Source organism: Anarhichas minor, unplaced genomic scaffold (genome assembly GCF_050575085.1).
Source record: "Anarhichas minor isolate MPS153535 unplaced genomic scaffold, ASM5057508v1 ptg000010l, whole genome shotgun sequence".
NCBI classification, from domain to species: Eukaryota; Metazoa; Chordata; class Actinopteri; order Perciformes; family Anarhichadidae; genus Anarhichas; species Anarhichas minor.
In genome coordinates this window covers 4,978,928-5,006,758 of record NW_027466456.1, presented here as the reverse complement: position 1 = coordinate 5,006,758, position 27,831 = coordinate 4,978,928, and the positions used below count along the sequence as shown (strand labels likewise).

Below are 27,831 nucleotides of genomic sequence, written 5' to 3'. Positions count from 1 at the left end.
CAGTAAAGATATGGTTATATAATGAAGTAGTCTAGCCTGTCTGAGTTTCTCACATTCAGACACATACCACTTTTTATCAAGAGACTGATTTGATTTCGTTAAAAGAACCTCATGTTTGAAGTATTTGGCAAGTGATGGAATATTTGCACGAGATGTGTCTTTAGATTAGCGGATAGATCAGTTGTATCCTTGTGAAAAACGAATCTCCCGCCATGTAATATTCAGAAGCATCTACAGGCTGTAATATCATGTGCATAATCTTCCTGCATTCTACATTACATGTGCGTATAATCAACTTGTATCGCCGTGTAAATAAAACTTTTTAAAAAGAGTAGCATCTTCACGAGTGGTGAAACAGTAAACGCATTGTTGCTTGCACGGTGTGTATTTCATTTTGTCATGAAATCACACCCGGAAACCTGCGAAACACACCTCTCAAGAACAGCTAATGAGTGAATTGAAGACAGGTTGTTCATAATACAGTCCTCTGATAACAGCCTGAATACTGGTGCATTAATTGATTACAGCCATCTGCACCTTGGCTTCGGGATGACTTCATCTTGAACAGGTGTCCAAATGGACTCGGGTGATTTCTGCTCCTTAAACCTCCCTTCGAACACCCCAGCCAGCTGCTCCATGTCGAAGGCACACACCGCCGAACCGGGGATACTATAGAGACAGAGAGGTGAGACAGAGAGGTGAGGCAGAGAGGTGAGACAGAGAGGTGAGACAGAGAGGTGAGACAGAGAGGTGAGACAGAGAGGTGAGGCAGAGAGGTGAGACAGAGAGGTGAGACAGACGGGTGAGACAGAGGTGGATTGAGACAGAGGCCGTCAATTGATAAAACACTTTGAACTGACACAAGATGACTGTCAGTCCTATGTCAAGTGGGCTATACTTTCTGACAGAAGTGCAGAAAGAATAAGTGTCGGAACAAGAAAAGACAGGGTAGATAATACATAGATTGAAAAATAGACTGTGAAACATGAAAAGGAAATAAGTTTAAATGTAGAAAGTCAATTGTGAGTGTGAGAAAGGGACAGGCTTCCAGCGAAGATGACAAATTGGATTTGGGCTGTTCATATATTTGACATTCAAAACTTGAACACAAAGGAAACTGTTACTGAGATGAAGAGAAAGACTGGATAATATAGACGCTGTCATCTCCGTGGGCGAAGAATAGATAGGCAACGGATGCAATAGCTCGATTTGACACATGAAAAGATCTTGGCTGGAATTCCAGGAATATAAAACGAAATAGGAAATGAGTCACTGAATATTTTTGCCTTTGTGTGTGTGTGTGTGTGTGTGTGTGTGTGTGTGTGTGTGGGGGGGGGGGGGGGGGGGGGGGGGGGGGGTTCTTGTAAACCTATCAACACATCCCAGTAAAAAGCCCGGTGCACCTCTGAGGCTGTTTAACTACTCGTGAACTCAGCAACAGGGAACAGAACATCTGTTCCAAGAAGTGTCCATAGCTCACACACACACACACACACACACACACACACACACACACACACACACACACACACACACACACACACACACACACTATCTCTTCTTCGAGCCTGATGTTACTTTTTCATGCTTTGGCTGGAGAAAGCACCACAGAGACAGAGAAATAAAGAGAGCAGTGTCAGGATGAGATAAGGAATGAGTTTTAAAAAACATCCCATGCTTCATGCACCGAGACTCAACTCTGCTCTGAATGTGTCCTCCTCGATGACTAATGGTGTGCGTGGTGTGAGAGCTAGTGACTAAGTGCTAATACCTTAGCGATACACACGTACTGAAACAACCTGGGAGACTGAGTCACCTGCAACCTGCTGCTCCAAAAAAATCCCACACATACCCATCTGGTCCTGGCCTTCTTATTCTCTTTCTTTCTTAAGAAAAATAAACGCCCAACTAGTGATTTGAGGGTCTGTGCAGCACAGCCTTCGGGATGCTGAGTGGTGTTTCTGTCGAGTGCCTCTTTGAAAGCCACAAAAGGGTTTGTTTGGGAAGGCAGCGCCCAGAGGCTGGATTTCGGTTGCAGCAGGGAGCCGTGCTCTCCTGATGTGCCATTTGATCAGGTCACGCCGTTTCCCTCAGTACTTATCATTCATAGGCAGGGATGTGACTCAACCCCGGCCAGCGTGGCGGAGCTGCAGGCATATCTGTGGACGATACGGTGTCTCTCTCATGACCGCCAGCACCAGATGTTATGTGTGACATGTCTGCCAGCTCTGCATCGGTGCCAGCTTGGCTTCCTTTCTCTACCTTATCCAACCCCCTGCAGGTCACTGGGTTTGCCCCCGTGTAGGGCTGTGTGTCTGGCAGAAGGAAGCCAAAAGGCCTTGGGCTGTTTTTCTCTCTGAATTTTCTTAATTATTTTCATCTTCACTCTGTAACAGTCTCTCCTGCTTTCGTTAGCTAGTCCATAATGTGTTTTCATCATTTTTTCAGTCGCCTTGCACACTTGAGGCAACTTTCCTTTGTTTACTTTCAAATCTGTGCCTGTCCCTCTCTCCCTCTCCATCGGCATTTGTTCATCCTTTACTCTTTCTCCTTCACTAGGGTTGAGTGACAGGCTGTCCAGGGAAGATGCATTGCGTGTCCATTTGAGAGGACTGCTGCGGAGTCTAAAGTACTTCCTCACTGTTTAACAAGCTCTCTGAGAGCTTGGAATAACACGCTCGGTCCTCGCGGACACATGATGATGCCTCGTAGGGGCAGACGAGGAAGAGGAGAAGAAAGGGAAGTTTTAATCTCAAAGCTGTAATTAGGGGTTTAACTCTGATAAATTGTAGAGACTTTACATTTTGCACACTCATCGTAAATATAAAAAGTAAAGGCCTTGTGAAATAGGGTATCAATTAGCCACATGGGGGCTATATCATTTCTGTTCAAACGTTTATAGATTTAAAGGTCAGAAATCCAACACACTGATTATCTGTTTTAGAGCAAGTCATTGTATATGTTATAGTTGTATTGTTGTAAGTTTGTATCAAGGCTTTTGTGTTTGTTTACTTAATTAAATATCTTGACTTTATTTCAACCAAACTTAGTATGGATACAGAATGGTTACAGATAAACTTCTTTACCTTTTTTTCAGCAAAATCAGATAGAGTTTGACCGCCACGATGGAATAAACCAATCAACCAAAAATGTATTTTATTTGTTCAGTAAAACAAGAATCCGCTGGCATTTTTAAAGGAATAGTTTAACATTTTGGAATCTACGCTTATTTGTTTTCTTGCCAAGATTTAAATGAGAATATTCTCATAACTGTAAATATAAAGCTGGAGCCAGGAGACGCTTAGCTTAGCTTAGCTTAGCTTAGCCTAGTAGCCTAACAAAAAGAAAAAAGCTAGCTAACAACCAGAATTGGTCCAAATGCAAAACAAATCTGCCCACCAGCACTTTTATATCACACTAATGAACTTGGATTTAAATGGAGTAAAGAAACAACAAGTTGCAGTTTTACAAGGGATTATGTGCCAGACTATTCCTTGGCTGGGAGCAGTGATTTGTTTAAGTCTTGTCGTGCTATTACTAGGCAACCACTGAAGACTTACAATTAGTATTCAGAAGCAAATTAATTAATTTCCAAAATGTCAAAACGTCTTGGAGGCATCAAAGATACTGTATATATTTTAATATAAAATTAAACATATTTATATAAATATAGACTCATAACTACGATCAAAACTGTATCACAAAGTTTCAAATTACAACCTTTCAACTTCGGCCTTCATTATGAGACTTTTTCTTTCCACCTCTTGAACTTCTAGCCTTTATCTTAATTTTGTAATATTATTCAGTCATCCTTTTTCTTTATTTTATTCTACCAGAAACCCTTTTCCTACTTTCCCTTGGCCTTTTCACATCAGGTCCCTGAGGGAATTCTGTATTTTCCTTGTGACATGGCTCTGCTGTCAACTACACGTGGTGTTCCTTTCCCAGACCCATTTCTCAAGCTCTAGCTAGATACCTAACTATGTATCCCCTGCCTTCTCTACTTGTGCAGGCCTGGGGGGAGACTAGCTTGCATATCTGTGCATCCTCCCTAGTGTCACACTTCTCCTGGCACAGTAAACCTGTTCTCCTCCTGCTCCTTGTCCTCCTCATTTCTCCTCCACTGCCGTTTTTTTCCCAGAGGGACATCCTGCTGTCTGACCCAGTCACATGGGATTCTTTACAGCCAAAACCAAACGCGGCCTCCCCCACTCAGGATGTACTAGATTTACTTTACTTTGCATGGGATGTTTTCCTTGCACTCCTGCATGGCTCCATTAAGCCTAATGAGCCCACGTCAGTCTGCTCCAGCAGCAATAGACATTTTCAGCTGCCAAAACAACAGCTAAGAAATAATGAGAAGTGTTTGTTTTTCAGTACCAGTCCAGTGCAGCATGATGTAAGCCTTCCATTTGACATCTCGCCGCTTCTCTTCCGACATGTTCTCACTTATTTGAGCTGCTAAATAAAGCAGAAAGTAGTTTCTTTTCTCTTCTTCTCCCCAATGGTCTCATATTTTTATTCTCCCTCTTTCCAGTTTGCTGTTGGTCCCTACGTCTCCTTGACCTCCCGAGCATCAGGAGTGTGAGTGCAGGAGATGCTTAGTAGGAAATCCGAGCTCTTCTTTCATCCCTCTTGGAGAGGAAGGGCCTGGGGCTTCAGAGATGGATGCGCAAAGGAACTGACAACTGGAGGCGATTTTAGACTCTGGAAGTGGAGACTGAAGGATCCCACAAAAGCAACTTCATAACGTTTGAGGAGCTGGTATGTGGCTGTAAAATTATCCCTGGAGTATGTGGGCACAGAGGGAGATGAGTAACTTCAGAGTCCAGGGGACACTCCGGGAGGGCCCTGTTAAACCTTGGATTTCATCCGGTTATTCCTATACTACAGTCCTTTATATGCTGCCCAGGGCCAAATGGCAGGAGAGAATGGCTATTCCTCCACTCCCAGGTCCTGCTTCATGCTGTTTTCACTGCAAGCAGCCAGCCAGAGCAATTTGTCTGGCGAGCACTAAGCCAGTGTGCCGCAGTGGGCCACACGGGGCCAGTGGGAGTTTTGCAGCTCACCTCACACATTCTCTCATTCTCTTTGTGATTATTTTCCTCCATCACGCGTCTCCTTATCCATCCATCTAAACCTTTCTCTCTCTCTCTTGGCTGGCAGTTATTTAAAATAGGACTCCGTGGCAGTTTACCCGAGCAGGGGTGTGTGTGTATGTGTGTTCAGCTGGTTCTCGTCGGTGGCATGCCGCAAATGCTGTTATCTGGGAACCATTGTAAGTGTGTTTGTGCACGTGTGTGTTTGTGTATGAGAGTGGGAGTGTGTGAGCGAAGCATCCATCTGTCTCTGCGGGCAGTGGCTCTGTCTCGCAGCGTCGTCCTTCCAAATGCGCAGATAAGATGCAGCTGATGAAACAGTTTTAGATCTCAGGGAGAGCGAGGGATGCACGTGTTGTCCATTATTGACTTCCTCGTCCTTGAGTTGCACATCCATCTCTCCCCCTTGTTGTTTGCCGCTTCCCTCTTAATTCTCCTCTCTGTATTCTCTTTTCGCATTTACTCCCTCATTTTATCTCTTTTTTTCTCCTCCCCTCTTTCTCTCCTGTCTCTTACCGGGAGCCCACTGCTTTGAGACACTGTCCTGCAACTGGTATAGCACTTTATTCTTAAAATAATAGAGAGGGTATTATACTGGGACCACTGTCAGATGATTGCTATGCTGCTGGCTGCGTTTAAGTGAGACACTGTATTGATTCCAGACCAGAGTCAAATAGCAGGCAAGTATTTCTATACGTTTGCTTCAATGTCTTGCACTACCCGACACAAGAAGCTACCACGGCCATCAGACAGTTTAAGGTGAATACTGAATAATGTTATATGATTTGAGCCACACAGACTGCAATATGCTGTAGCAATGCCTTATTTTAAAGTGTGCCGAGTATGTTTATCCCTGTGCAATGCAAAGGATACATGAAGGATGTCCCCACAAACACGCTACAATGTTCCTCTTAATAAGTCATTTAGTATTGGGATCACGTTTTTCTGGCTCATGTTGGAAAATAGCAACAAAAAAAAGCAGTATTTCAATGACGCACAATAAGTAGATTACTCGAACTGTATCTGAAACGAGACATAGGAATCAAGGGCAACTGTTTTGGTTATTTGCACTTGCAGCAAGACGAATTATCTCATCCCACTGAAAGAAAATTTAAGACTCAACACTCACTTCAGAGCATTAGTGCTTCTCTAATCTAATGCATCAAAAGGATCCGAGTTATCCTGTATGTGCAGCTCGCATAAATATTTACTCCTTCCTTCTCTCTGTTGTTCAGTCTCTCTGGTTTGCTGTTTGTGTTGTCTTTGGCTGTGCAAATACCCACAGTCTTCAGTAATCCCCCATTTACAACGCAGCATCCCTCCTCTCCTCTCACCCTTTTTCAATTTAATCTTGTCTTTCAACAAATCACCCTTTTGTCCTCAATGAAGGCATCACACGTGTCTTAAATTACTCGGTACCCCACAATCGTGACCTATGTACCTCCACACAGCTTCTTTCATTTCTCTGGAGCTTTGCTTGGCCCGTAGGACGCCTTGCTCTTTCCGACTTCATAGGTGAAGGAACAAACTATGGTGGTCCACTAAATTTCCAGGGTGAGCCGTGTGAGTGCTGCTTCACACTGGGTGTCTATCTCAATCTCCATGGGAAGGATGTCAAGAAGTGTTTCTACGGCTGTGTGTTTCTTGAGAAAACACTCTTGGTTTGATTGAATCTTCTTTTCTCTTTCCAGAGAGGATTGGGAATGAAATCCCTCCACTTTAGCCCTCAAAGTCTCACACGTATGCACACATACACACACATACACACAAATAAGGCTTACCGTATTTTCCGCACTATAAAGCGCACCGGATTATAAGGCGCACCTTCAATGAATGGCCTATTTTAGAACTGTTTTTATATATAGGGCGCACCGGATTATAAGGCGCATAGAATAGAATAGCGTCGTAAGCGTGTCTCTTGAAAGGTGCCATTTTGGGGTCTTTATACACACAAGTGGTGTTGGACTAGGAGTAAGCACAGTACCGGTGTTTACCGCGGTGCGGCTTTGTAGTTTACCAGTCGTACTGGAACATTTTGACAGAGCGCCGTGTACAACCAGTATGGATCAACCAATTAACCAATTGATCCATATATAAGGCGCTCCGGATTACAAGGCGCACTGTCGTTTTTTGAGAAAATTAAAGGCTTTTAAGTGCGCCTTATAGTGCGGAAAATACGGTATTTGAAGGCAGACAGGTTGATTATTGATCTGGAGTCGGGATTGCCAACCAGGATCTGCACTTGCTTTGGGGTACGTGGAAAGATTGTGGAGTAATAATAAATAGTAGTGTCTGAGGAGTAGCAATTTGAAAAAAGAGAAATTACAATTTGAATACAAAAATATATCCTGATAATAAAGGGACAGTTCACCCCAAACTTCAAATTTTTCCTCTTAGCTGTGGTGCTATTTATCAATCTAGATTATTTTGGTATGAGTTGGCTAGTTTTGGAGATACCAGCTGTAGAGATGTCTGCCTTCTCTCAAATATAACTGGACTATATGGCACTCGATAGCTAAAAGTAATAAATTAGATGTTTAAATATTTTGCTAAAATGAATGGATAAACAGCTAAAATAGATCGATTCAAATAGTTGGCTAAAAGTAATGGACTGAAAGTTAAGTTAGTTAGCTAAAAATAATGAATAAATGGTTAAAAATAGTTAGCTTACAGTTGAAACAGCTTCAGTCATGGACAAATGGTAAAATATAGCTGAACGTAATGGATTAACTGTTCAAATAGTTAGCTAAAAGTAACGGGTAAACAGTTAAAAAAAGATGGCGGTGTTCAGGGTTTTGGAGAACAACTGACAGAAAAGTTGGGAACCACTGATTCTGATTTTGAATGTCTGTCCATGTGTGCACATTTTTGAGAGAGTGAGAAAGTCATATTTGTGTGCTCTTTAGCTTGCTTACAAGTATATATGTCAGCATGCGTGTGTTGTACCTGTTTGCCGGTGTGGAGAACACCCCCAGGATAATGTCCCTGCCGTGCATCCTGATGATGGGGCTGGTGGAGTGGAGCAGGTTAAAGTAGAAGTGGGAATCACCGGGAACGGAGCAGTTCAGACGGGCCTTCAGGAACGACGTCCACTGCTTCTCCAGGACACGCTGAGACCCACCCAGATCGCGTTTGCACACCCGCGCCACACGTGACACCACCGCCTGTGAGTGGTCAGGCACAGAGAGAAGCAGGTGTGGGCATAAAAAATGACAATACTTTTACAACATGCTGACAGGTGCATCTTAAAGCTCACATATAACGGTCTAACAATGACTAGCTGGGGAGCAAGCTTTGGGTTTCATTATTTAAAAGGTCTTTTCAACATCAGGTTGATCTCTACAGAGTCATTTGCATGCTATTTGCAATACGGAAACCCTGTTTAGTCAGATCATTGTTTTATAAAGGTAAATCTAACATAAATTATTCATAGAAATGTCATGCGCATCTTAAAATTGCTTCTTTGAACACCTTCATCCACACAACGGTGATGCTGTTTAAGTAACCATTTACTCTGCTCTCTGTAAACAAGTCAAAGATGGAGACCTTGTGCAAGCACTTCTCCCCAAATGTGAATTGCTAATTCCTTAGAAAAGATCCTGATGCTGATATTTTTCATAAAGATGTATCCCCAGCTCTGGTAAGGGCAGAAAATATATCCAAAAAAAAGGCTTTTCTCAGGTTAACAGAGACATGAATTGTTTACTCAGACAGTGATTTGTTGGATTAGATATGCAGACAAACAAATACAAGGAGGAAAGGTCAGCGTAGCGGTGGGACATTCAAATAATAGCAACAGAGAGATATTAGAGCGGCATTTGCTTTCATGGTGTTGCATTTTAATCACACATCCTCCACAGTCCATTCAAACGATGCTGTGAATGGACAAGCGGCTCCTCCGTGTAAATACTGAGAGTTCAGAGGGGAAGGAGGACGTGCTTTCATCAGAATGACTTCTATACCTTCTCCAGGTAATTGAACTCCATGGCTATCTCTCTGAAGAAGAAGTAGATGTGAGGTCCCCACTCCACAGTGCTGACGAAATACGGCTCTACATTGTGAGAGGGAGAGAAAGGGAAAAATGTCTGATGAAATATAGATGGACCATGAGAAAGCATACAGCAAACAGTGTCTCCATTTGCAAATGCATCATTCACTCCCACGACACAGAGGTAACATGAGGGCAGTGAGAAAGAGGCACAGGCCACGCTTAATTTCATTACATGGTGAAAGGGGATTTCACACCAAACAATAAGCGCATTATGACTCCCTGATGTTTCCGAGAACTCGGTTTCACGCTTTGCATTTCGGCGCTATTACACCCGGGACCGGCAACAACCTGTGTGTCTGATGTCCTGTCTTCTTTTCCCGTCCCATTGTCATGGTTGGGTTTGACCATGATGTGGATTTTCTGTCAAGGAGCAGTACGTTTGGCAGCTTCGTGGCCAGTGGCCCGAACATGGAGTTGTCAGAGTACTGCTGACTCAGCCCTCTGCTACTGACACATGTATCGATCCGGGCGTGCTGCTAAGTGATGAGGACACACACTGAAAACACCGGCGCCTGACGCACACACTGTCTGTAGGTACCTCTGAACCACTTGGAGTCGTGCTTGACGGTGCGCAGAGCGAGACTGTCCCCAAGGCTACGGTAGATCACCGCATCGATGGCCAGGAAGTCTGTCACTGTGGCTGTAAACAGATTTCCCTCTGACAACACACACACACACACACACACACACACACACACACACACACACACACACACACACACACACACACACACACACACACACACACACACACACACACACACACACACACACACACACACACACACACACACAGAAACACTAGTGAGTAGGACAGCCTGCCAAAGCAACAGCATAACCACAAACAATGAAGCTGGCGCAAAGGTTGCGTTTTTATGAAAGTCCTCCAGCATCATAAACATAACATGACTGACCAGTCAACAGTATAATTGCAGCAGCATAATTGCAACTTAGCAGCCCTCCCACGCCAGAGAAACCACATTTTTACTTTGTGCTAATATCAGATAATGGCGTGATGGCTGAGCAGTAATGGCTCCCTACAGTTTCAGCCACAGAGCACTGTTGATTATATTATAGCGGAGTGTTTAAATCTGATGGAGTAAACAAAACTGATGAGTAAAACTGAAAAACTGCTCCATTCTGTTGAGCTAGTCAATGACATTCAACAATGATATTGATCCACACGTGCAGGTGAGGAAGTAACGACAAAAACAAAAGGAGGGTCTTACCTGCAAACCGAGCTACATTTGCGTGTTTGGGGTCATAGGGGCATCTCGCCATACCACTGACCGTGTCTCCGACCATCTCCAGAGTGTCTCCCTGTTACAGCACACACACATATAGACACACACACACACACACACAGATGGGCGCATCAATCAGCAAACAATATGAATGCATCTCCAGCAGCATTATGAAAACAAGCCACAAAGAGAATGACAATTAGGGAGTGTTACCGTAAGTGCAAACTAATGATTCACTGGTGCCAATTAGCGAAAGCAGCAACAACAAGAGTCACATTCTCATGCATAAATAAAACACACATAAAATTATACATAAATACACTGTGAAATCTCTCTTTTGCATCTGTCTCTCTCTATAAACACACACACATTTACAAACGCATACGCTTAAAAGGTAGCCAAACGCAAACAATTTCAACAGCACAGTTTAATTCTCATCCACGGCTGAAAAGGTGTCATTTCATTAAAAACCAGCTATAAATAAAACAGTTGCTAGCATCGCTAACTAGTCCCCAGAGAAACAGACAGCCTATCACGGAGAGACAGGTGTGTTATGCACTGTTGTAGAATGTGATTAGCGGCTGACAGATAATGGGCCAGGTACATCTCAGTGTCCCATGTTTGAAACGTGAGCGACTGAAAATAACACTTATCTGAAGAAGCCTTTGATGGAGGAGGGATATTTTTCATCCTCTCTCTCTCTCTCTCTCTCACCTCTATTTCTCTTTTTTTCAACTCAACTGTCTTCATCGCTCATTTAATATTCTCGCAGAATGAAGTGAAATCCGCCGAATCGATGATTAATATTCATGTGTAGTTTTTCCTTCCACAAGTTTGAAATCGTTACTGTGCTGGAGAGAGACAGGGAAGGGGTTCTGGAAGTGGAGAGCATTTGGCTGCATGGCGGAGAATTCAGGTGAGCTGAATGGATACAAACCTTCAGACTGTGACCGATATGTTTTGGAGTGGAGGAAACGTTCAGAGGACTAATTGGTTGAATCACGTCATTCATACGCTTACATTTATAGCTTTAACCCTGGTGTCTCTAAAGCTTTGCTTCCAACTGTGTGTGTGTGGGGGGGGGGGGGGGGGGGGGGGGGGGGGGGGGGGGGACTGCTTTGCCTTCTTAACCACTAGCAAAAGAAATGGAACCAGGCAAAGAAGTCTCTCCACCCTCCTCTTCCTCCTCTAACCTCCTTGTGTTCTTCTTGATTATCCGTCTCAGACTCTCAACGGTAACAAGCTCGGCAGACCGCAGAGCTAAACCACCGACAAATAACAATTGTTGTATCTCAGGGAAAGAAGGCGCTGGAACTGCCAGACAACCGGGATAAATAAGTCCTGGGGAGGAAGTCAACACCGCCTCGGTAGCTGAACAAACAGCTCTAATCAAGCTGTAAATTTTCACCTGAACAGGCGTACTGATTGTGTTTCGGAAGCGAGGCCTCTGTTTAGGAAGAATAAGGCATTTATCAGTGATGTCAGACCAATCATTATGACGTACTTACAGTATAGTTGGCACATAGCGGGTTGAAGGCGTTGGTCCCACACACAAACAGGCCTCCTTGTCTGCTGAGCAGCACCTTCATGAAATTACGGCATTCATCCTGCAGGAGAAGAGAGAAATAAAGAGAGCGGGAGCTTAATATGCAGGAGGGGTGAAAGTGACTAGAATAAAGGCAAAATGATGGAGTGAATAGAGGAAAAACTGAGTTTATTTTTCAGAGTGATTATCCAAAACCGCTCTGTGAAATGAAGCTTCTCGGTTGCCTGACGTGTGGAATTATCACACCATTAACGCTGTCAATCATATTGATACAGTCTGAACGTAGCCTGCAGAGACTTCAACTGTCTACCCTCTTCACACATGCAAACACACACAGAACGCGGTAGACACACTGCTGATTGACAGACGGTAATCCAAACCAGCCTCCAACCAGGTCTTTTTTTCAAACAAGCAGCAGATTTAAGGCTAATTTCTCCACCGTGAGGCGTCCGACTACATGAAGCCTGCTTAATGACTAAATACGCCAAAGTCACAGTTTCATTCTTCCTCGCTTTTTCTTTGAAATGAGAAGTCGTGTAAGCACCACATGACTTAATAGCCGTTTTAGCCCCAGAGTGCCAAAGAAGTAATAAATGTTGGTGTAGGGAAACTGAGAAAAATGACTTTCAAGTTAAGCTGCTGCCTCGACAAAAGTATAGCCAGTGTGTTTATGGTAGAAATGATTAAAGACGTGTAACCTCTGATGAACACTTTACACTGCTGTTAAGATCACACAATACAGGGAATACAGCACTGGTACTTTTAACACACAGTTTAGACTTCAGTGCTCGCTTGCAAACTAGTTTTCACACATTCGATTGCAACATGTGTATGCCTATATATCTGATTGAGATATAGATGCAAAGTAGGAAAAATAAATTTGACTTGTTTAAAAAAGGAAAAGAAAGAGCAAAAATATGTACACTTTGTTTATAAAAACTTTGATAGGAGTTGTGAGCAGTTCAATTAAATAGTATTTCTTTCCTCTCAGGTTGATTGATTTGTAGAATTGTACAGCTGTATGTATAACCAAAGTTTTTTTTGTTCTTACTTTTATCATCTTGTGACCCCTTACATTTATTTCAGGACTATTTGTGAGGTCCTGATCCCCAGGTTGGGAAGCACAAATGCTTTACCACCAAAACGTAACATGATAATGAACAAACAAAGAATCCATCAACAGCGAATCTGCAGGAATTACCACGACCTTTGACTTTAAAAAGCCTGTCTTTTGTCTTTGTGAGGCCGAGTCCTCCGTCCGTCCGTGTGTGTGTGTGTGTGTGTGTGTGTGTGTGTGTAGAGTGAGTGGCGATGTACAGTACAGTAGATCACTGGTGGACAGCAGCCAGCAACCCCCTTCCCAAACTACAAATGTCCCAGCCAGGGTGGCACCAGCTCTGCCACACGGACAGACACACACACACATACACACACACATACACGCACAAGCACACAGACACACACCAGATGGGGTCTACTTCAAGACCACGACTCACACTGATCTCATCGGAAAGAGAAGTAGGGCTGGAGCAGAAGCGGTGGTGGTGATAGCGAGTATGTGACATGACAGTGTGTACGTGTGTGTGTGTTTGTGTGTTTGGAAGAGATCAGAGGGGAAGCAGCGATATGAGAGACGAGTGAGTGTTATTCCAGATGCTCCACCCCCAACCCTCCTACCCCTCCACCTTCTCACTTCACTCCCTGCTGGGTTCTCATTTTTCAACAGCAAAAAAAAGGAGGAAGTGTTTTCGTGTTTTCGTGTTTTCGTGTGAGTGTAAAGAGTGTGTGTGTGTGTGTGTGTGTGTGTGTGTGTGTGCGTGCGTGTGTGTCTGTCGGGGTGCAGGGGCTGTGTCAAGTGTGAGGTGTAAATTTCTAATGGCGCAGCACCGTGTGACAAATTGCGGAGCGACGCTGACAGTATATGTGTGTGCATGTGTTCATGTGTGTGGTGTGTGTGTGTGTGTGGTGTGTGTGTGTGTGTGTGTGTGTGTAGAATCACAGCACAGCATTTGCATGCTGTTGCATTGTGTCAGCTTGGTCAGAGCTGTAATCACAAAGCCAGATGAAGCACTCTTAATAACAACCCAGTCCAACTGCCTCTCAGAGAGGGGAGTAAAAACACTTCGAAGAGCCAAACCACTGGCCTCGCTTGGACACAGAAAATGAAACGTTTCATGACAGGAAAAAACATTTCAACTATTGAGTTTTGATTTCCAGTGGCACTTTACAGACATCCACAAAATGTATCCGCTGCTGCATACATGCTTTTCATTAACCCTTATTCATCTATTCAAGGAACCAATTTGCCTCTTCCAGGTGTGGGTCTTTTTTTGTAATTCAAAGCCAGATTTAGTCAGCAGGATTAGGGTTTTACTATTGTTTCCACATTTAAAAGAAATAAACCAATTACAAAGGATCAAGTACTGAATCACAGAATTAAACAATTATTTTTAAATCCAAATCTTGTAAGTCCTGGTTCCTCCTTCTTCTCCTCTCTGCCTCCTTCCCTCTTGCTGTTCCTTCGCTCCCTGGGCAGACTCCAGACAAAACGCCACCTGTCCTGGCTGGCAAGCCTTCCCAGGACCCAGATGACTGCAGCCCTCCTCCTCTTCCTCAACCTCCACCTCCCCCCCCCCCCCCCCCCCCCCCCGCTCCTCTTACTGACAGCGGCAGAGCTGCTCTGAAAAATTAATCTGCAGCACAGATGAATTACACAGGAGCACACTCCCCGAGTGCGAGTATGGACGTAGTTGTGAATGAAGGGAAGATTTGAAGAGAAGTGAAACCATAGGGGGAGATGGCTCACAAGTGTGTGTGCAGTATATGTGCCTGTGGGCAAGTTTGCATTCATGGATCTGCTTCTTTTTTTTAAAAACTAGACGCTACGCAGGCAGCAGGTTTTTAATCAGTCTTTTGCTCTTCAGGTAGAGGTTTGCCAGGCTAGTTCTACTCTGCAGATGTGGACCGAGCTGAGTGCATGCATCACCTCTTGGGTTCTCGGCAAAGGCAGAGATGTTTTCCATGGACACACAGAAACATAAATGCAAGCGATCACACAGACACAGTGAGAGGATCGGCAACAAGTTCTCTGTTGCTACAACACATCTGCTCAAAACAACCTGCAGCAGTCAGACACCATTAAAACTGAGGAGGCTCCACATTCTGCATCTGCTTTTTATCTATTGTCCGGAACTTAACCCCTCAGTCTGAGACGATAAACAAACGTTTTCATTCGGCCTTAGCCTGCGTTCAATGTTTGGCCTAATGATGCGGCTTCATCCAAATACCTTAAACCAACACGGGGTTTTTACCTCCGGCTACAATCAGCATTCCCCTGTTTGGTCTCACCAAAATACAAAACAGGTGCATACGTCGTAAAATCTTCTGCTCATTCTCCTGTTTTAGGAGCAACCACAGCATGTTTCATACTCTCGTAAAATCTTTTAATTTATCATGATGACCTGTTTTAGTAATGATCGTACGATAGGAGCCATCTAAGGCAGTACATCAGGGGCTCGTATTTAGCAAGCTGCTCTTCTAAATCTCCAAAGTTTCCATTACATGCCTGGCTAGTCCCCTGATGTTAGCGACCAGGGAGAAGAGAGCATTGCTCTGCCAAGAGCCGCCATCAAGCCAGAACACTCCCACACACTCACTCTCACACACACATCTACTGTATACACAATACACACTCACAAAGGTTTGGCGAAGCCCTCATCTTCACTCATTAACAACAGGCTCGTCATTCCCAGAAAAATCCCTGACGCACAATTTTGACTGAAAACAGAGTGACGCTCCATGACAGGAAGCGGGAGAGTAGTGTATGTTTTGTGCGCATGTAGGCGGAGGATAAATTAACAGCGGTACCAAATTAGCAGCAATGTGCTGTTCTGAGTGCTGCGGTCTTACTCAGCATGTTAAAGCTTATCCGCATCCCTCAGCGACCCTTCTTCTCAGTTTGATGGTAATTCTGACTGAACACACCACAGGCCACATCACAAACAAACATCAGACACCAGAGGGAGGGAGAGAGGGAGGGAAAGTGAAATAATAGAGATATGAGGACGCAATAATGAGAAGGAGAGGGTGAAGGAAGAGGAGACAGAAAGGAGGAAACAGAGGAAACCAGAGTTTTTCCAGGCCAGTCAGCCATGTGGCAGCCTCAGCGGTGGAGCCGACCTGTAGCAAGACCTGCAGATGGTGGGGTCGGCTGAGCTCCACTCCCTGGTGGAAACACACCGGACATTCACAAACACACACACACACACACACACACACACACACACACACACACACACATGCCACTCAATCCTTGACCACAGCGCTTAACCCCAATCACCCCTGAACAGCTCTCTGTTTGACAACCTGCTGAGAAAAAGGTGGCTAATTGTCACAATGTGATTAATACATGTCATGATGAATGGTTGCGTGTAAGAATCAAATAGATTGGCCCCATTGTCATCCGTACTAGTTATTTCAGTCGGTATCGGCCTTGAATTTAAATGTCCCAGGTGTGGGGCAACTTTGATTAAAAAAAAACAAATATTTAAATTAAATTATTTAAATTTTAAACTTAAATTTGCATTCATTTATGAAATCACCACAAATAATTCATAATAGACATTGTCTTGAATCTAAAAGGCACAGAAAAAAGATACTTTATTACATATGAAGCAAAAGAAAAACAACACAACCACATGGAATGAAAGTGACTCCACATGTGGTGTTTTCAATTGATTAACTTGGGAGCCAAATAGGCTGTGAAACTGAATCTTCTGAGTGTCCAACCCCGTAAAGGCATTTGGGTTGGACGATTGAAAAACCCTGAGCTCCTCAGGGAGCACGATCAACGCAATATTGATCAAACAATCTCGCTAAGTGCTGCTTATAACGATGCCCAACTGCTCTTTAAAAGCGCTCTATGTGGAATTGCCTTTGTTTGCATGCGAATGCCACGCTGCCATGGCCTGATGTGTTGGCACAGTGCCACCTCTAGGGAACGTCTCACCCTCTACCTTTTTGCCGTCTTTCGCTTTCATCAGAAGAGAAAGGGAAGAAGTGAAAGAGGGGGAGGCAATGACAGAGAACAACATGAAAAGGGCAAATACAGGAGCGATAAAGAGACAGCAGAAAGCAGAGGAACAAAGGAAAATATGACGAGAATATTCAGAGTGAGCGGCAGCGTGCCCGGCTGGTGCATTCATCAACAATCGTTTGGTCAACACGAGAGAAGAGAAAAGGCGAAAAAAAAGAATTAGGATATTGAATTTTCAGCCTAATTAGGGAGAATACTATGTCCTTTGTGCTCAACCAAGCAGAAGCATTTAATTACAAAACCAATTACGAGGTGGTGAATGCATCACATCTGACACAACCGTCCCCCAAGCAGAACGGGACATTTTCAGGAGAAGTGGAGGAGAAGAAGAGGGGAAAGGGAGGGGACAGAGAAGATGACGGCTTGACAGATGTGATTTTCTTTTTTTAATTATGTTCATGTATGTATAGGAGAGAGAAACAGAGAAAGAGAGAAAGAGAGAGAGAGAGAGAGAGAGAGAGAGAGAGAGAGAGAGAGAGAGAGCAGAAAACCCACTTGAAATCATGAATATGTATGAACATACATGAGGGTTGGTGTTACACCTCCATGTTGAGTGTATGCGTGCATCGGAGTCAGATAGATATTGTTCTTTGGTTAAATATTCAGTCTGTTTGACCTCCAACATGATGTGCAAAACAGCAACAGGGCACCTGCAGTAATCTAATGCATTTTAATAGAAAAGCCCCGCAGTAAGCACAGTAGCTACTGTGCTATTGATATCATCATATAATACTCACACATTTGGTTATCATAACATCCGAATATATCTGAAATTGTGTTTTGTTTTGTTTCAATTCTTTTTTTTTTGATGCTGGTAAAACAAATTTTGGTGCTTTTAAGAAAATGCTTTGTTACATTTTTGAGGACGATACCCAACCCGAGCTTTAAGCGTTTGTGTATTGATATTGAGGTACTTGTTTTAACATATCATAATATTTGACTTTCACAGTATCGCCCAATGCCTTTTCAAATATAGTTAATTTACCTATCAATGGTGCCTCAATTGAATTTCCATAAAATGTACAACACCACAATATCTATCACAATAGTGCTCCTACATTTATGAAGCTTAAAGGAACCCTGTGGTGTTTTGATAGTGCTACGGAGCACTGCTTGATTAGTGGGTACCTATTCTTCTGAATTGCGCATTGTGCACGAGGATGCACGTGCATGTGCACAAGCATTGTGAGGGACACCGTATGCATTCCTGTCTCCACACTATTCCACGGAATGACAGGTGGCTGTGATGTACCGAGAAAACATAAACGTTTTATGAGAAAGGAAATGCATTGACCACGATGCTTCCTTGGTGAGAAACACTGAATGTAAACTTTGTTGAGACCAAAAGTCCACAGGGTTCCTTTAAAATGTCGCATTTTTTTAACCGATTGTTTCATTTTGGAGGCGGTAGTTTGTTGTTGTACAGGATCACATTAAATTGCCAATGTGTACAGCTCCAAATGTTTCATCACCTGATATTTGGAATGAAAATAATTGCTTTTTCAGTCACATACTAATCGTGGCGGCTTTCAGGAATCCATATCGGTTGATCGTGTGTGCGTGTGTAAGTGTGTGACTGAATGTGCTCGTGTGTACACCCATTCATATGCGTCTGGGCCCAGAGAGCTGACTGAGAAGACCTGGCAGTGTTCTTATCTTCCTCACATTGCCGTGTGACTCACAGCCAGGCAGCACACTCATTAGGGGCAAGAGGACCTTTCATATCTCAGTCAGCCCCACAGCTCTCCTCTGGGCCGGCCAACAAGGACCCACACACTCCCCCTCTCCTCTCCTTTATCTACCCCTCTCTTCTCTCTCACCTCTCCGTCTCTCTCTTCCTCCTCCTCCTCCCCTCCTCTCCTCCTCTCCTCCTCTCGACCGAGCTTTTTGTCACCGTCCCTCTATTCTCCATTGTGTTTCTGTCTGGCACTGTCTCACACAGATTTAATGTCAGGTGTTCTCTCACTGTGTTAAATAAGTCTTTTTTTTTTTTTTTTTGCTCTGCCTGGAGGCGACAGAGCCCATGTTTCCCCCGCCAACCGTCACCACCTCACTCACCCACACACACACACACACACTGAATACGGGCTGTTTACGTGTGGCAGCTAGGGGATGTGTGTGTTGGAGATATAAGAGGTATTCAGGCGTGGGCTGCTGGTGGCTGCTGGGACGTTTCACCCCATCACTTCTTCGCCGCCTCAGCTTCCCAACGCCCACCTGGATTTTCTGAGAGCACCAGCCGCATTGCTACCTCATGATGGTGGAACGAGTGATGTATAGGTAGGAGTGGCTCTATTCTTCCGATTGATGTGTGTGTGTGTGTGTGTGTATGTGTGTTAGATGAGCGGGGACAATGAGATGATACGCGGTCGGAGCCGTCCTCATCTTGAGGCTGAGCCAGCAGGCATGACAGTCAGATGACTGGCACAATGAAACCAGAGCTCCAGGCAGAAAGGGAGGACATGTGCGTAAGAAAGAGAGCTCTGACATGCCTTCAACATATTTCACGCAACCAAATGTCATCGAATACATTTGATCCGGAATTATTTTGCACATTATCTTTGCTTCTGATATTTTTGACGAAACCCCAGAATTGTTTTGGGGAGCTGAAGGATTTAAGCTATTCTGATAAACAACTCAGAAAACGCCTCCAGGAAAAGAAAGTGAAAATGCAAATGAACAGCTAAAAAAACCTCAAATCAATAAATGAAGAGTTTTTGTACTGTCGATGGTATTTTAACCCTCATCCTACCGGCATGTCTAACATACAAGGAATACAGACTGACCCCAAGAATAAACTGTAATAAACATTGTAAATTCTTCTAACATTAATGATGTTATTAATACCATCTGAAAACAAACAAAACAATTATCCATCTATTCAAACTGCATGTGCTGGTTTGGGTCTCTTAACTGGGGTCCTTCCAGGACCTCAATATATTGTTCATTAAGAACAAATTGATAGACAAAGTCTGGACACTGGCTTCCTGTTGGCTCTTAATGGTTTGGGCCACAAATACTGATCTTCTGCTCTGTTATGAACCATCCAGACCTCTCACAGGTCTGCTTTCTGTCCCCAGAGTCAAAAATAAACACGGAGAAGCAACGTTCAGTTTTTATGCTCCATGTATCCAGAACAAAAATGCAGGCCAGCTGCAACCCTCACTTATTATAAATCAAGGCAGAAGACTGTTTCTGTTTGCCGCTGCCTTTTATCAAATCATTTCTCACACTGCACTGTAACTTTTATTCTTGTATTTTATACCCGTCTTAATCTATTTTGGCTTGTTTTCATATTCCAGTCTCCTGAATTTTTAATGACTGTTTTTAATAAATGTCCTTTTATAATGTGTTTCTTTTGCACCTTATCTCTTGATGTTTTATGTAAAGCTGTTGAACGGCCTTGTTGCTGAAACATGCTGGATTAATAAATTAGCTTTGCCTCGTTTTAAAGAGAAAGAAAAGATGGAGAAGCAGACACCGTCTCACCTCATGTTTGCCCTTCATCCTGCAGATCCTGATGTCATTCTTGTTTGACTCCCACGTCCTTTTCTATACATAACAAAAAAAAACATGCACTGCTTTGTTAGCTACATTTGCATTTCTCTACGTCCGCCTCAAGGTTGTAAATGCTATGGGTGTCTGTCCGGAAGGTGCTCACCTTGCTGTAGAACATCTCGTCTCCTGCGACGATGTCCAACTCCACGCGGAAAAGGTCATCCCTGGCGGGAGGAAGAAGAGAGGGATATAGAGAAAGAGTGGCGGTCAGCCAACGCAGCACTATCCAAAGCTTACGGTAAGGGAAGACGCTGCACTAAGCAAACCATGAATGCCAGTTCCACAGCACAAGGACAGCACAGATATCATTGCTCGCTCAGGATAGTGCAGGTCCATGCAGACTTTCTTCAGGATGAAATCCAGGCAACACACTTAATTCAAACTCTGTGTATGAATATTTCCACTATATATTAAATCAGTGTGGTTTTACACTAAATAATTCCGCGGATGCGGCTATAATACATTCTTATTAGAGACTTTTATTCGTTTACACTTGATCAGACCCTCAGAGATTAGGGAACAGCTTTACAATGTCTTCCATTTTTTTCCCAATATATATGAGAAATGGGTACCTGCTGCATAATGATGTCTCGTATTTCCCCTTTGCTTTTTGCTTCTTCTCATTAAACTCTACTTGCTGCATTAAATTTGCTCCTAGGCGCCAGAATTCAGCTTATCAGTCTTATTCAAAAAGCCTGAAATTGAATTATTGGATGATTTAATCAAGTTGTTACACTGATGTTTGCACACCCCCACATGCTGCCTACACGTGGTCCTGAACATAACAACATGCATGCATTCATGATGTTCCAGACACTGCTTTCTCGTACTCTTAATCTGCTGGTAATTTTGTAGTAACCTTGGATGTTCCTGTGAAAATGGCAGCTAAATTGGGCTAGGCTGCTAGTAACATCTGAAGTGTGCATATACAGTATGTATGTGCATATCAAGGCCTCGGTATCTGCTGGGCCGGGACTGAAGCATGGGCTTCAGTTTAGCAAAGGGCCGAGCTCTGAACGGGCTAATCTGTAAATCTGCCATAGCCGTGTTATTGCGGCAGTATCGATCCCATCTCTCATCCTTGCTCTGCCTCCCAGTGCTGCATGTTGTCTTGGTTTCTCTTCTTTCTTTCATAGAGGCCGGGGTTATCATGTGTTATCATGCTCATGTGAGTATTTGTACCACCTAAGTGTGTGTATATCAATGCGTGTTTGCATCTGCTTTTCTACAATCTGTGAGAATGCGCGCATGATGAGAGCACAGGTAGGCCAAGTGCCACCAGGTTGCTCCGATCCTGAATAATTCATCCTCACTTCCTGCTGGTGTTTTAGAAGATCCCCACTCTGACTCAACCTCGCAGAAAAGCACAGAGGGCTAAGTGGCGAAGAAGTGCAAAATCACCAAACACTTGCTCGATGCGTCCCTGCTTAAAAGGTCAGAGTTTAAGCATTCTCCAAACAGTGGAGTGGGCCATGGTGTGAGGCATAATCTCATCCAGGCTGTTTCAGCATTAACATAATGAATATAGCAACAGGCCTCCTAGTCAGAGTGGATGGCAGCCAGCGCTGTTGCCTCTGATAGTGCAGAGGAGGGGGAATTATTTATGCTGCTGCTTCTCTTTCCCTCTGCATCTCTTGCCTTCCAGGTTGTTTGAATGATGCAAAGCCTGTGGCCTGTATGTTTTCGTTTGTTTATGTGTGTGTTAGTGGATTTAATGTGCACAGCATGTGGTAGAAGGTTGGGGTAAGGACAAACATGTGAACTGTGTAAAATGTCATTATTCTTTATGTTGCTGGATGTGCATGCAGCCATCAATAGCCTCGATTCATTAGGTCATAACTCCCAAAGGCGCCTCGACTCACAAAATCCAGCCCTTGAACCTACAAATCAAAAGTCTCCTATTTCTTTCTCTTTGACTGGCCGTGTGTGTGATTGTGTATGGGTGTGTAGGATGTGCGCCTGCCTGAGCTGTTATTTCATTAATGCCTCCGACCCTTTTTCTGACCTGGCTAATACAAAGTCAACACAGAATCTGAAGAGAAACTGTCAACATTTCCTAAAATTTAAGACTTGACCAGCTCATGAACTTTCTCATTTTGACCGTCCAAACAACAGCAGACTCAAGGCCAAGACATCTTAAGCCTCTATTTCGTGTTAGTCTTCCTACTCTTCTTGCTAGCAGCCGTATTGGGGTTTAGTGTGAGCAGCTTTGAGCCTTTCTGAGTCTGCAAAAAGTGTGCAGGAAAAGCGGCTCCACTGGATGAAAATGAAATGGAAAAGTTTTGAGCTGACCACCTAGTTACCCTGACACTTCTTCTGACTGAGGGAGAGCAGAATGTGGAATACTAGTGTGTGAGTTTGCATGTATTTGGGTGCCTGTAAATATGTGCCTGAGAGAGTATCCGCGTCCGAGTTCAATATAATATACTATATTCTGACAAGTAAAAATGTCAGTTCACTCAAAACTAAAATAGTGCGTGTAGAAAAATCCAACTAGTTCCAACTAAGAGCTGCGTTTTGGTCAAAGACCTTTTTCACCCATCATCTGCAACAACCACTTAAAAAAGGATATCATAGTAGTACATTAAGTACTACATTAAGTAGTAGACTTTTTTAAGTAGTAAGTATTTCAAAATTCAAAAAAATACAAATATCTAGAAATTCCTGCACATTTGGGTAGAGAAAACCCACCTTTTGAAAGTCGACCTGTGACTTCTTATGCCTACCAGCTCTGTTCCTCACACTGATCTATCATAGGCCAAGTGCCTAAAAGGTAAGTCAAGAAAATAATAGCTAGATTTATTGATAATGAAAGTAACCATTGGTTGCAGTCCTAGTTCAATTTCCTAACTTTAAAACAGCAGCTTTACAAAGTTGTAGTTTAAAGTGCACAAACGTGTTGAACGCCAACTTCCAAACAGTATCTTTTGAAGATCAGTCCAGAGCGGTACGTGTCCATGTGGGTGTCTCTCCCACATACTTGTCCTCGTCTGCATGTTAAACAGCCCGGCAGTTTTACCTGCCAAGCTTGCCAGTGTTCGCCACTAGTGAGGCATTTGACCCGGCTGGGACCGCCGGGTGACCCCCCGTGACCTCTGAGGTCAGTGTCTGTGAGCTAATAAACGGAGCAACAACCAACCTGGCAGTAAGTCAACACGCTTTCCTTTCCACCTAATGCAAACATACACACATACACGCATCGAGCCAGATGGTAAAACCCTCTTACGCTTCATCACGAATGGAACAGTTAATCAAGAGTTGGCTTCGTTCCTTTGGTCATCTTGTCAATAGATAAACACTCTCCAATTGGTTTATATTTGTGTGGATTAGCCCTTTTGGATGCGTCTGAAGACCACAGGATCCACAGCTGCTCATCTGGGCAGCGATGAAATGGGGCTTAACACAGCAAAGCGCTTTACTCCACCAGCCACCAGCCAAATACACAGTTTACTTTCATTTAGCAAGGATGGGAAGAGGACAGGGAGAGGTAGCTGCTCTCAGCAGGTGCTTGGGGGCAGGGATTTAGCAGCGCTTGCAGTCTGAGGAGCAGCTATGCTAATGGTGACAGGATTTGGGGATGGGCGAGGCGTCTTATCAGGCCATGCACTCCGTAGGAGCTTTTGGCAGTCATACCTGGCGCCTCACAGGTACTTATTTATATATAACACATTTTAAAACTCTTCCTCCCTGCTGGGTTGTCTCTGGCTCACACAAGCATTTGAACAGGGATCTGTGTCTTTCTGGGCAGATAACTTTCTGTCAGGAAGCTGCAAAACACTATTAGCCACGTACAAGAAATATATAAATATACTCTGGTAAACACTCTTTCTGTGAATCTCTCATGCTGCCGAGAACCTCCCTCGCCTTTCTCGTCTTTCCGCTCGTCAGTCTAGCATTTCATTATTATCCGGTTGGCTCAGACATTCATATCAGTTTACCTCTGCTTTTCAGTCAAAATGTTCTGCAGCTGTAAATTGAAATTAGCGTCTCTCAGACTGCTTCATGGCTCTCGTTATATTTTAAAGCCGACCTGCAGACTGCAGTATAGTTGTCTCTGTGCAGTTTTACTATCAGGCTGTGTGCATGTGTGTGCTTATAGACCCTCTCAGTGCAGACAAAATGGCTGGAGCCTTGTTACATGGTTTGATATATTTACTACCAGCTCTCAGTAGTGAGGTTAGACCAGCTGGAGGCCAGGCACTGGGTCATTTCCTGGACCACAGTGGCGTCTCTTGTCTAAACCTTTTCAGTCTTCTTCAGACTACCACTATAGCAAATAACCAGCACCTTATGTGGAAAATTACACATAAGGTTTTGTTGGACAACACGGGCAGTAAATCTTGAGGTGTATGTTTTTTGTGAGTTCAGTCTGTTTCAGGTCGGCTCCTGAAAGGGGCCGGGGAGCAGCAGATGTAGCTTTACAGTGTAAGCCCGGTGCAGCTGAGCAGGCCGTCCTCGTCTGGCCTCCTGACCACCAGGTGCTTGTGTCTGTCCAGTGTCAGCATATTCACCAGACTGACAGGCAGGTGGGGACTAGCATCATGTGAAGACCAAACCAGAAAACATTTGTCAGGCCGCATATCAGCCTTCAAATGGAGCTACTGTAACAGATTTGTTACCAAGAAAAACCTATGTCCTGTGGCTATATCTTACATAAGTCGCGTATTCATTTTTACAAAGTGTTCACAACAAATTTTGGAACTTGTGCTAGTAATAGCCAACAACAAAGTTATGCCAGTGGCCAGTGCCATGGCATCTGTGGGCATAAGGAAGATCAGCGATCTGCGTTTTGATCCCAAGCTCCTCCAGTCCGCATGTTGAAGTGTCCTTGGGCAAGATACTGAACCCCAAATTGTCCCAGAAGGCCGTGCCATCAGTGTGTAAACGCGTATAAAGGAATTTTTTGATTAGATCCTGATGGGCAGGTGGCAGCTTGCATGGCAGCCTCTGCCATCAGTGTATGAATGTGTGTGTGTGAAATAGTGAATATTGACAGTACTGTAAAGTGCTTTGAGTGGTCGAGAGACTACACCACAACTAGACTATACAAAGTCCATTTACCATTAATCATTTATGTGGGTCATATAGAGACTGATTCACAACTGGTTAAAAGTTCCTCATAGTAACTTTAAATAATGCAAGGTTTGTTAAGGCCGTGTCCCAATACAACGGCAAAACAGCAAAAAGTGTTGTACCTGGCTCCGATGTAGAGCGTCCGATTGACTTGCAGGATCCTCTGGATGTGTAGAGGCTCTTGTCTCAGCCATGTTCGATGGGGTCGGCCCAGGAACACCGGGTGTCTTCTCACCACTGTTGGTGAATGAGAGACAGAGACAGATTATGGCTCATTCCCAAACTGACATCCTTCTTTGACAAAAGTGATCATACAATTGGTTTTCTGTTCAGTTTGTTTTGACAGTTCTGCAGCAGTAACAGGTATCCAGGGTGACAAAGACTTGCATTTGCAACAGCACCATATCTACTACATTAAGCACACAAAGACACGGAGCAGAGCGCAGACTGAGATACAAGAAAAAAACAATCTTCTGAAAATGATGGATGTCTGAACTATACCTCATATGTCACCGTTATATTCATGAGTTGTCTTTTGCTGACTGATTGGAACTCACTTTTGATAAATTGTTCATTTGCTTCTGCTTTTTGTTGACAAGTTCGCAAAGACATGTTCTGCCAAGAGATTCAGATAACTCAAAAAGAGAGACACGAAGAGACAGTTGACTTTTTTCAAAAGCATCAAAAAAGGGTAAAACAAAATGTTCAAAGTGTTTCGGAGGATGAGAAAGGGAGACCTTAAGGGAGAGAAATCAAACGTAAAAGGGGTTCGGCATTTTCAACATGTGTTCTCGCAGATGTGCAAAAACACAGAGAAAAATAAAAGAAAATGGAGAGAGAAGCAGAAATCACATACAAATCAGATGGATTACATACCAGTCTTTGACCTTGACTGAGGTGAATGGGGGAACTTTTTGTCAGATATCTTCTCATCTTCTCTCTGCTCTTTCATCATTACCTCTTTAAATCCCACCCTCTAGTCCATTCATCTCTTTCCTCCTCTTATTGTGCTTCTGCTTTATTTCTATCCTGTAATTCCTTCCTATAGTATCTACGTCAACCCGTCCTGAGACCCACTGTGAATCTCTGTCCACCTCCACACCTTCCTCTACTTGTAAGCCTGTATTTTCTGCTAAAGCTTGGACCTGCTGCAAACCTGCTGCGACAAACACAGCCGCTCCAGTGTAGCGCTCAGCAGCCTGACAACCGCTAAACTCTTCTGTACGGTATTGATACGTCGAGAAAGGTTCTGGACTCAGCTGGGAAACCATCAATCAATAATATTGAACTGTAATCAATCAAGGTCGGGTCTGAGCTGGAGACTGCCAAGCTGATACGGAGACTCAAAGTCTGAGTGTGTTAGAAGTAGCGTCTCTCGAGGGTCTGAGTGTGTGTGTGTGTGTGTGTGTGTGGGAAAGTCACGAACGCTGGAGCCCCTTCCTACACTCTGGTCTCATTCCTGAGTGCGACCCCACACCTCCTGCTCGAGACACCAGTCAACACCATTCGTGTGAGAGCTTTTCTGACCTCCACAGCCCACACCGTGACCTTAAGCCTCCTCCATGCCCCCCCCCCCCATTCAACACCCTGCCTGTTAGGGCACGATCCCACACCTCACACATCACACGACCTGGGAGGGAGGCACGGCAGGGGAGTAGGCGGCTAGAGGGCGAGAAAAGTCGGGAGGTCAGTATACCTTCAGTGGGGATGAAGTTGAGGGGCCCCGGTTCCTCTGGGAACGCCGAGCTCGCCGTTCGGAGCAGCCAACACAGCAGGAAGAAGGGAGGGGCCACGGTCGCCATAGCAACACCACGGCGGAGTCTGTGGGAATTAAGAAAAAGACAAAAAAAGGAGAAAAAGGGAGTGAGTTGTTGCTAAATGAAGCAGAGGAGTGAGACAAATCAACATACAGAGAGACAGAGGGACATTCACTCACAGAATGTCTAACTGACTGACTGACTGACTGACTGACTGACTGGTTTTCTTGACTGAAGCTCTGTCTTTATATTCTCACAGCATCTCTGTCTCTACGATGTGAGGGAAGAGAAATAGCTGCTCGGAGCGAGGGATTAAATCATCCGCTGAGGGAGAAGTGTCCAGTCAGCTCTGAATGCAGCCAGATCACTGTGGCACAACACGACCACATCGAGCATCGCACCACCTAT

The 27,831-nt window shown here is 44.1% G+C and overlaps 1 protein-coding gene across 1 annotated transcript in view; it reads right to left on the bottom strand.

The window, feature by feature from the left end:
- The window catches only part of sema6bb (sema domain, transmembrane domain (TM), and cytoplasmic domain, (semaphorin) 6Bb), a 59,695-nt gene extending 32,194 nt beyond the window's left edge, over positions 1-27,501 (bottom strand). Inside the window, exons 1-10 of the mRNA XM_076088575.1 lie at positions 27,363-27,501; positions 25,789-25,903; positions 20,697-20,757; positions 20,525-20,587; positions 11,903-12,001; positions 10,380-10,470; positions 9,689-9,808; positions 9,062-9,150; positions 8,046-8,263; positions 538-669 (exon numbers count right to left, since the gene is read on the bottom strand). Of these exons, the coding sequence (XP_075944690.1) occupies positions 538-669; positions 8,046-8,263; positions 9,062-9,150; positions 9,689-9,808; positions 10,380-10,470; positions 11,903-12,001; positions 20,525-20,587; positions 20,697-20,757; positions 25,789-25,903; positions 27,363-27,468 (1,094 nt within the window). The 5' untranslated portion in view covers positions 27,469-27,501. The remainder of the gene's footprint in view (positions 1-537; positions 670-8,045; positions 8,264-9,061; positions 9,151-9,688; positions 9,809-10,379; positions 10,471-11,902; positions 12,002-20,524; positions 20,588-20,696; positions 20,758-25,788; positions 25,904-27,362) is intronic.
- Positions 27,502-27,831: the final 330 nt, after the last annotated feature.